The sequence below is a fragment of the Lucilia cuprina genome, chromosome 6, assembly GCF_022045245.1.
Source record: "Lucilia cuprina isolate Lc7/37 chromosome 6, ASM2204524v1, whole genome shotgun sequence".
Taxonomy (NCBI): domain Eukaryota; kingdom Metazoa; phylum Arthropoda; class Insecta; order Diptera; family Calliphoridae; genus Lucilia; species Lucilia cuprina.
The window spans coordinates 9,039,352-9,049,432 of NC_060954.1; the positions used below are offsets into that span (position 1 = coordinate 9,039,352).

A 10,081-nucleotide genomic window follows, 5' to 3' on the forward strand; every position below is an offset into this window, starting at 1 on the left:
GTCTATAGTCGAGTCTATAGTCTAGTCTATAGTCTAGTCTATAGTCTAGTCTATAGTCTAGTCTATAGTCTAGTCTATAGTCTATAGTCTAGTCTATAGTCTAGTCTAGCCTATATTCTAGCCTATGTTCTAGCCTATGTTCTAACCTATACTCTATTCTATAGTCTAGTATATAGTCTACTCTGAAGTCAAGTCTATAGTCTAGTTTAAAGTCAAGACTTTAGGCTAGTCTATAATCTAGTCTATAGTATAGTATATAGAATAGTCTGTAATCTAACCTATAGTCTATTTTATAGTATAGTCTATAGTATATTTTATACTATAGTCTATAGTCTAGTCTATAGTATTGTGTAAAGTGTAGCCTATCGAATAGGTTGTAATCTAGTCTGTAGTCTAGTCCAGTCTGTAGTTTTGTCAATGATCTAGTCCTTAGTGTAGTCTATAGTCAGGTATTTACTGTAGTTTATGGTCTAGCTTGTAGTCTAATACATGTTCTAGTCAATAGCAAAATCAAAAGTCTAGTCTGTAATCAAGTTTATCTAAATTTTTCCTTGAATTCTTAAGTGTTTCATTAAGAAAATTGAACATTTATTTTACTTAGTAAAAATGTCCATAATATTTTAAACCCTTAAATCCTACTTTATTTATTACAAAATAATATCCCCTAAAAATGTGCTAATGTTTTTTTACTAAAGTGAAAAATTAATGTTTTTAACATAATGCTGGCCATTAAATTAATATTTATTACAAAATCATACACCTATCTATGCTTAAATGACTAGCATAAAGATTTTATTAGAAATTAATATCCCTAAAAGTGTGCTAATTAATTTGTTCTCAAAAGAAAATTAATATTTTATAGTAAAATTAAAAGCACCAAAACAGAGAAATTGTAAATTTTAGTGCAAAATAAATTTATTACTTTGCCCAAGAAAGTATGCTGTCAAAAATAACTATAAAAATAAAATGTTTATATTTTTTGTAGCATATCCTCTGGCATGGTTATACATAATGTAACTGCGAATCCCTTCAATAAAACAAACACTTTTAAATTGCCTATACTTTTGGCGTTTGGCAACGTATCTATAAGTAGAGTGAAAGCTATGGGCGGAATTTAAGTACGGGTAGCTATTAACCATGTTATGAGACTGTTTTGGTTTTATTTTATGCTTTACAGCTGCTGCCTATTTATTATAACAAAAACGACCGAAAACAATACGAGTAAGTGGGCGTCAGGACATTATGTTATGTAAAAATAAAAATTGAAAGAAAGTTAAATACAACCATTTTTATTTGTTTCGCTTTTTTTGCTTTACCATACAATTGCTTTTAAATGTATATTTATTGTTCAACAACTAAATTGGTGTAGGTTTGTGTCTTCCTCTTTGCCTTTAGACCCTAAAATTGCTCAATTTTTGAATTCTTTCACGCCTGTATCATAAGTATGCAAATTGGTATTTGACAGTAACATTAAACAAGTTATAGGATAAGAGGAACCTTAATAAATATACAGCTATGGCTTTAATAACCAAAATGCCTTAATTGGCATTCATTTTATGATTTAACACAACATTTCAGCATGTTACCTAAAACATTAATTTTGATTATTTCGTTAAAGTCACCACCGAATCAAACATTTCTGATATATTTGTTAATCATTTAATTCTGTTAATGTAATGAAGTTATTAACTAGAACACAAGTAACAGAACAGAAGTAGAACAGAATTAGAACTAGAACAGAACCAGAACAGAACCAGAACAGAACTAGAACAGAACTAGAACAGAACTGGAACAGAACTAGAACAGAACCAGAACAGAACTAGAACAGAACTAGAACAGAACTAGAACAGAACTAGAACAGAACCAGAACCAGAACAGAACTAGAACAGAACTAGAACAGAACTAGAACAGAACTAGAACAGAACTAGAACAGAACTAGAACAGAACTAGAACAGAACTAGAACAGAACTAGAACAGAACTAGGACAGAACTAGAACAGAACTAGAACAGAACTAGAACAGAACTAGAACAGAACTAGAACAGAACTAGAACAGAACTAGAACAGAACTAGAACAGAACTAGAACAGAACTAGAACAGAACTAGAACAGAACTAGAACAGAACTAGAACAGAACTAGAACAGAACTAGAACAGAAATAGAACAGAACTAGAACAGAACTAGAACAGAACTAGAACAGAACTAGAACAGAACTAGAACAGAACTAGAACAGAACTAGAACAGAACTAGAACAGAACTAGAACAGAACTAGAAACAGAACTAACTAACAGAACTAGAACAGAACTAGAACAGAACTAGAACAGAACTAGAACAGAACTAGAACAGAACTAGAACAGAACTAGAACAGAACTAGAACAGAACTAGAACAGAACTAGAACAGAACTAGAACAGAACTAGAACAGAACTAGAACAGAACTAGAACAGAACTAGAACAGAACTAGAACAGAACTAGAACAGAACTAGAACAGAACTAGAAGAGAACTAGAACAGAACTAGAACAGAACTAGAACAGAACTAGAACAGAACTAGAACAGAACTAGAATAGAACTAGAACAGAACTAGAACAGAACTAGAACAGAACTAGAACAGAACTAGAACAGAACTAGAACAGAACTAGAACAGAACTAGAACAAAACTAGAACAAAACTAGAACAGAACTAGAACAGAACTAGAACAGAACTAGAACAGAACTAGAACAGAACTAGAACAGAACTAGAACAGAACTAGAACAGAACTAGAACAGAACTAGAACAGAACTAGAACAGAACTAGAACAGAACTAGAACAGAAATAGAACAGAACTAGAACAGAACTAGAATAGAACAGAACTAAAACAGAACTAGAACAGAACTAGAACAGAACTAGAACAGAACTACAACAGAACTACAACAGAACTACAACAGAACTACAACAGAACTACAACAGAACTACAACAGAACTACAACAGAACTACAACAGAACTACAACAGAACTAGAACAGAACTAAACAGAACTAGAACAGAACTAGAATAGAACAGAACTAGAATAGAACAGAACTAGAACAGAACTAGAACAGAACTAGAACAGAACTAGAACAGAACTAGAACAGAACTAGAAAGAACTAGAACAGAACTAGAATAGAACTAGCACAGAACTAGAAAAGAACGAGAACAGAACTAGATTAGAGAATGATCTATACACTAAATTCTTAGGTAAATATGTGATTATAGAAAATACCGTAGTTTCTACTCTTTATATATATTTCTGTGTCTGTCTAAATGTAAAATTTATTGATTTAATTGCACAACTATTATTTAAACTCATAAATTTTTTATACTATGCGTATGTAATTTATAGAACAAATTTATTACACAATATCCAATTAATTTCATTAAAATAAACACTTATCAAAATTATACAATATTTCAATAGCTATAAATGTATAAGCCTATATTATTAGAAATATTTTCATATAAATTCCATTAAATTATACAACAGTATACGCGTATGAATAATATTAACTTGTTCAGCAACGGTTTCCTTTAAAATATGTTTTAATATTTTAACTTACACAAATACTTGTTTATCATCAAAATTTTCTATTTGTTGTATATTAAATGAAGCAACTACAACACAGCCTAACGTTATGCTAAACAATGTTTGAATATCCATCATCAATGTCATAATCATTAAATATAATCAATATTCATGGAAAACAAGCAATGAAATTTTTAAAATTTTATGCATAAATCTGCAGTATTTATAATTGAATTGAAAACATAGCGAAAAAAACACCAATTCAAAACTAAGCCATCATTGCATATTGCTGACTGGAATTCATCAAATTGATAAGTTTTCATGGTAAAATTTCTTGTTTTCATTAGTACGAAAAACATTTTTTCTAAAAATTGTATAGGAGCTTTTGTCATTAATTTTAGAAATGTTATTAAGCAAATACATATATTTAGCTGCATAGCACAAATCAATTATAATTTGTGATGACTTAAACAAAATATAAATGTGAAAAATAAATTCTGTCTTAAATTTACAACATTTTGTAATTTATGTTACATGCTGTGGCGGATAAAAATCTTACTTTAACAAATTATTATTTATAGTCTATTTTGCAATAAATTTCTCTGTTTATTGTCTTTTCTTGATAATATTAATAATAATAAAAAAACAACGCAAAAAAACTGTAAATAAACATTACAAACTACCAAAACTCACCATGGTATCTGTGTATTCAATTAATTTATCTTCTGAAACATCATTTATTTTCTTGGCCTCTTTGAGTAAATCACGTAGGAAAATTTTTTAGTTCGTCAGCTTCAATGTAGCCAGAGTTATCGGTATCATATTCACGCCGATCTGAAAATGAGACAAAAGAAAATAAAGAAAACAATTTACATAATATCAACATTATAAAATGATATTCTGAAGCCTTAAAGTAGATCATAGATTTCTTTAAATATTAAACAGTTTATGTATGCTATGAATTCTATTGTTTAAATTTTTTTACCTTCATAAATTCCACACTGGATTCTAGAGGATTATCAAAACGGAACAATAGCAGGAAATTTTCTTCCATGGGTAATAACTGGGCCAACTAGAAGGTAAAATAAAAGATTTATATGATAACTTAAAATATTAATTTTATAAAAAATTGTCAATCAATGGTCGTAAAGTCAAGTCTAGTCTTTTGTTCAGTATGCAAACTAGTGTTTAGTCTAGTTTATAGTTTAGTCTAAAAGTTATAGTTTAAGTCTATAGTCTAGTCTATAGTCTAGTCTATAGTCTAGTCTATAGTCTAGTCTATAGTCTATCTATAGTCTAGTCTATAGTCTAGTCTATAGTCTAGTCTATAGTCTAGTCTATAGTCTAGTCTATAGTCTAGTCTACAGTCTAGTCTATAGTCTAGTCTATAGTCTAGTCTACAGTCTACTCTATAGTCTAGTCTATAGTCTAGTCTATAGTCTAGTCTACAGTCTAGTCTATAGTCTAGTCTATAGTCTAGTCTACAATCTAGTCTATAGTCTAGTCTATAGTCTAGTCTATAGTCTAGTCTATAGTCTAGTCTATAGTCTAGTCTATAGTCTAGTCTATAGTCTAGTCTATAGTCTAGTCTATAGTCTAGTCTATAGTCTAGTCTATAGTCTAGTCTATAGTCTAGTCTATAGTCTAGTCTATAATCTAGTCTATAGTTTAGTCTACAGTCTAGTCTATAGTCTAGTCTCTAGTCTAGTCTATAGTCTAGTCTACAGTCTAGTCTATAGTCTAGTCTATAGTCTAGTCTATAGTCTAGTCTATAGTCTAGTCTATAGTCTAGTCTATAGTCTAGTCTATAGTCTAGTCTATAGTCTAGTCTATAGTCTAGTCTATAGTCTAGTCTATAGTCTAGTCTATAGTCTAGTCTATAGTCTAGTCTATAGTCTAGTCTACAGTCTAGTCTATAGTCTAGTCTATAGTCTAGTCTATAGTTTAGTCTATAGTCTAGTCTATAGTCTAGTCTATAGTCTAGTCTATAGTTTAGTCTACAGTCTAGTCTATAGTCTAGTCTATAGTCTAGTCTATAGTCTAGTCTATAGTCTAGTCTATAGTCTAGTCTATAGTCTAGTCTATAGTCTAGTCTATAGTCTAGTCTATAGTCTAGTCTATAGTCTAGTCTATAGTCTAGTCTATAGTCTAGTCTATAGTCTAGTCTATAGTCTAGTCTATAGTCTAGTCTATAGTCTTGTCTATAGTCTAGTCTATAGTCTAGTCTATAGTCTAGTCTATAGTCTAGTCTATAGTCTAGTCTATAGTCTAGTTTATAGTCTAGTCTATAGTCTAGTCTATAGTCTAGTCTATAGTCTAGTCTATAGTCTAGTCTATAGTCTAGTCTATAGTCTAGTCTATAGTCTAGTCTATAGTCTAGTCTATAGTCTAGTCTATAGTCTAGTCTATAGTCTAGTCTATAGCCTAGTCTATAGTCTAGTCTATAGTCTAGTCTATAGTCTAGTCTATAGTCTAGTCTATAGTCTAGTCTATAGTCTAGTCTATAGTCTAGTCTATAGTCTAGTCTATAGTCTAGTCTATAGTCTAGTCTATAGTCTAGTCTATAGTCTAGTCTATAGTCTAGTCTACAGTCTAGTCTATAGTCTAGTCTATAGTCTAGTCTATAGTTTAGTCTATAGTCTAGTCTATAGTCTAGTCTATAGTCTAGTCTATAGTTTAGTCTACAGTCTAGTCTATAGTCTAGTCTACAGTCTAGTCTATAGTCTAGTCTATAGTCTAGTCTATAGTCTAGTCTATAGTCTAGTCTATAGTCTAGTCTATAGTCTAGTCTATAGTCTAGTCTATAGTCTAGTCTATAGTCTAGTCTATAGTCTAGTCTATAGTCTAGTCTATAGTCTAGTCTATAGTCTAGTCTATAGTCTTGTCTATAGTCTAGTCTATAGTCTAGTCTATAGTCTAGTCTATAGTCTAGTCTATAGTCTAGTCTATAGTCTAGTTTATAGTCTAGTCTATAGTCTAGTCTATAGTCTAGTCTATAGTCTAGTCTATAGTCTAGTCTATAGTCTAGTTTATAGTCTAGTCTATAGTCTAGTCTATAGTCTAGTCTATAGTCTAGTCTAGTCTATAGTCTAGTCTATAGTCTAGTCTATAGTCTAGTCTATAGTCTAGTCTATAGTCTAGTCTATAGTCTAGTCTATAGTCTAGTCTATAGTCTAGTCTATAGTCTAGTCTATAGTCTAGTCTATAGTCTAGTCTATAGTCTAGTCTATAGTCTAGTCTATAGTCTAGTCTATAGTCTAGTCTATAGTCTAGTCTATAGTCTAGTCTATAGTCTAGTCTATAGTCTAGTCTATAGTCTAGTCTATAGTCTAGTCTATAGTCTAGTCTATAGTCTAGTCTATAGTCTAGTCTATAGTCTAGTCTATAGTCTAGTCTATAGTCTAGTCTATAGTCTAGTCTATAGTCTAGTCTATAGTCTAGTCTATAGTCTAGTCTATAGTCTAGTCTATAGTCTAGTCTATAGTCTAGTCTATAGTCTAGTCTATAGTCTAGTCTATAGTCTAGTCTATAGTCTAGTCTATAGTCTAGTCTATAGTCTAGTCTATAGTCTAGTCTACAGTCTAGTCTATAGTCTAGTCTATAGTCTAGTCTATAGTCTAGTCTATAGTCTAGTCTATAGTCTAGTCTATAGTCTAGTCTATAGTCTAGTCTACAGTCTAGTCTATAGTCTAGTCTATAGTCTAGTCTATAGTTTAGTCTATAGTCTAGTCTATAGTCTAGTCTATAGTCTAGTCTATAGTTTAGTCTACAGTCTAGTCTATAGTCTAGTCTACAGTCTAGTCTATAGTCTAGTCTATAGTCTAGTCTATAGTCTAGTCTATAGTCTAGTCTATAGTCTAGTCTATAGTCTAGTCTATAGTCTAGTCTATAGTCTAGTCTATAGTCTAGTCTATAGTCTAGTCTATAGTCTAGTCTATAGTCTAGTCTATAGTCTTGTCTATAGTCTAGTCTATAGTCTAGTCTATAGTCTAGTCTATAGTCTAGTCTATAGTCTAGTCTATAGTCTAGTTTATAGTCTAGTCTATAGTCTAGTCTATAGTCTAGTCTATAGTCTAGTCTATAGTCTAGTCTATAGTCTAGTCTATAGTCTAGTCTATAGTCTAGTCTATAGTCTAGTCTATAGTCTAGTCTATAGTCTAGTCTATAGTCTAGTCTATAGTCTAGTCTATAGTCTAGTCTATAGTAGTCTATAGTCTAGTCTATAGTCTAGTCTATAGTCTAGTCTATAGTCTAGTCTATAGTCTAGTCTATAGTCTAGTCTATAGTCTAGTCTATAGTCTAGTCTATAGTCTAGTCTATAGTCTAGTCTATAGTCTAGTCTATAGTCTAGTCTATAGTCTAGTCTATAGTCTAGTCTATAGTCTAGTCTATAGTCTAGTCTATAGTCTAGTCTATAGTCTAGTCTATAGTCTAGTCTATAGTCTAGTCTATAGTCTAGTCTATAGTCTAGTCTATAGTCTAGTCTATAGTCTAGTCTATAGTCTAGTCTATAGTCTAGTCTATAGTCTAGTCTATAGTCTAGTCTATAGTCTGGTCTATAGTCTAGTCTATAGTCTAGTCTATAGTCTAGTCTATAGTCTAGTCTATAGTCTAGTCTATAGTCTAGTCTATAGTCTAGTCTATAGTCTAGTCTATAGTCTAGTCTATAGTCTAGTCTATAGTCTAGTCTATAGTCTAGTCTATAGTCTAGTCTATAGTCTAGTCTATAGTCTAGTCTATAGTCTAGTCTATAGACTAGTCTATAGTCTAGTCTATAGTCTAGTCTATAGTCTAGTCTATAGTCTAGTCTATAGTCTAGTCTATAGTCTAGTCTATAGTCTAGTCTATAGTCTAGTCTATAGTCTAGTCTATAGTCTAGTCTATAGTCTAGTCTATAGTAGTCTATAGTCTAGTCTATAGTCTAGTCTATAGTCTAGTCTATAGTCTAGTCTATAGTCTAGTCTATAGTCTAGTCTATAGTCTAGTCTATAGTCTAATCTATAGTCTAGTCTATAGTCTAGTCTATTGTCTAGTCTATAGTCTAGTCTATAGTCTAGTCTATAGTCTAGTCTATAGTTTAGTCTATAGTCTAGTCTATAGTGTAGTCTATAGTCTAGTCTAAAGCTTAGTCTATTGTCTAGTCTTTAATATATTTAAGAGTTTAGCTTATTATGTAGTGTATTATCTTCTCTAGTCTATAGTCTGTTTTACAATCTCTTCTATAACATTTTTTTATAGAATACTCTTTACACTTAAAATTTAACTTTTTCTTAAATATCTCATTAAATATGAAAACATATTTTCTTTTTCATTAAGCCTTAAAAAAAGAATTACTTGTCTATGCCTTTATAGCCAAGAAAATAGGATTTAAATAATTTTCAGGCCTTAAATGATCAGGAATGTTTTTAGTCAAGTGTGTTAAAAACCAAATGAAGTGTATATTTAAATAAATTGAAAAAAAAAACGATATCCAAATTGTGTTTCTCAACAAAAATTAAAAATTTGTTTCAGCAATTTTCTTTGAGTTTTTTTGTTATCATGTCTTTCCCAAAAGGCTGGATGTTCTAAAAGCTGACAAGTTTAAGAGAGAGTTGTTAGTAACCTATTCAAAAACACTCCTAACTGTTTTGTTCACTAGTACTACACATACTTTTTACTTACAGTTCTATACAATTCAATTATTTTGGGTTTCGTTAACTTTTGGTTATAACAAATAATGTTTTCTTTACATTATAGTTTAAGTTTGTCTTGTTACCCCACTTACCTCTCTAATATCAATTTTACCATCTTGATTATCATCGTAGGCCTCCATAAAACATGATTTCAATTCTCCCAACATTGTGTCAGTGACAGCCTTCATGGTTGGCAAAGAAATGAAAAGATAAATAGGAAAAAAAATGAAATCAAAAGAAAAGGTTTCATCATTTTAACTTATAAAATATAAATGATGCTTTGTTAAGTAAAAAAAACAGAATTTTAGGGAAAAGATATTTTGGTAGGCATAGAAAGAAGTTGGCAAAAAGGTTAATTTAATTGCTAAAATATGACAAATTTCTTGTGCTTTTTTGTTCTTGTTCCCTGTCATCATTTATATTATTTTTTCTTTTCGTTATTTTTTGTTAATTTAGCAATATTTCTTTTAAATAAATCATAAATGTCATTTTTCAGAAAATATGTCTTTGAACCCTTAATTATAGTTAGTTTTTTTTTTTTTTTGATTGTTTGGTTTTGTTCATTTTATTAACAACGAGGACATTATAATTTGGGGTTAAAGAAAAGCTCTAGTTAGCTTTTTTCAAAAATATATATAATAAAACTATTTTTCAATGGTATATTTTATAGCATATAGATTAGAATATAGTCTAGTCCATATTCTTAACTATAGTCTAGTTTATAGTCTAGTCTATAGTCCAGTCTATAGTCTAGTCTAAAGTCTAGTTTATAGTCTAGTCTATAGTCTAGTCTATAGTCTAGTCTATAGTCTAGTCTATAGTCTAGTCTATAGTCTAGTCTGTAGTCTAGTCTATAGTATAGTCTATAGTCTAGTC

General features: G+C 30.5%; 1 protein-coding gene across 1 annotated transcript in view; it reads right to left on the reverse strand.

Moving 5' to 3' along the window:
- LOC111683216 (calbindin-32) overlaps positions 1-10,081 on the reverse strand; it is a 28,933-nt gene that overhangs the window by 6,376 nt on the left and 12,476 nt on the right. The window contains 4 exon segments of the mRNA XM_046955860.1: positions 4,227-4,307; positions 4,309-4,364; positions 4,509-4,605; positions 9,298-9,387. Of these exon segments, the coding sequence (XP_046811816.1) occupies positions 4,227-4,307; positions 4,309-4,364; positions 4,509-4,605; positions 9,298-9,387 (324 nt within the window).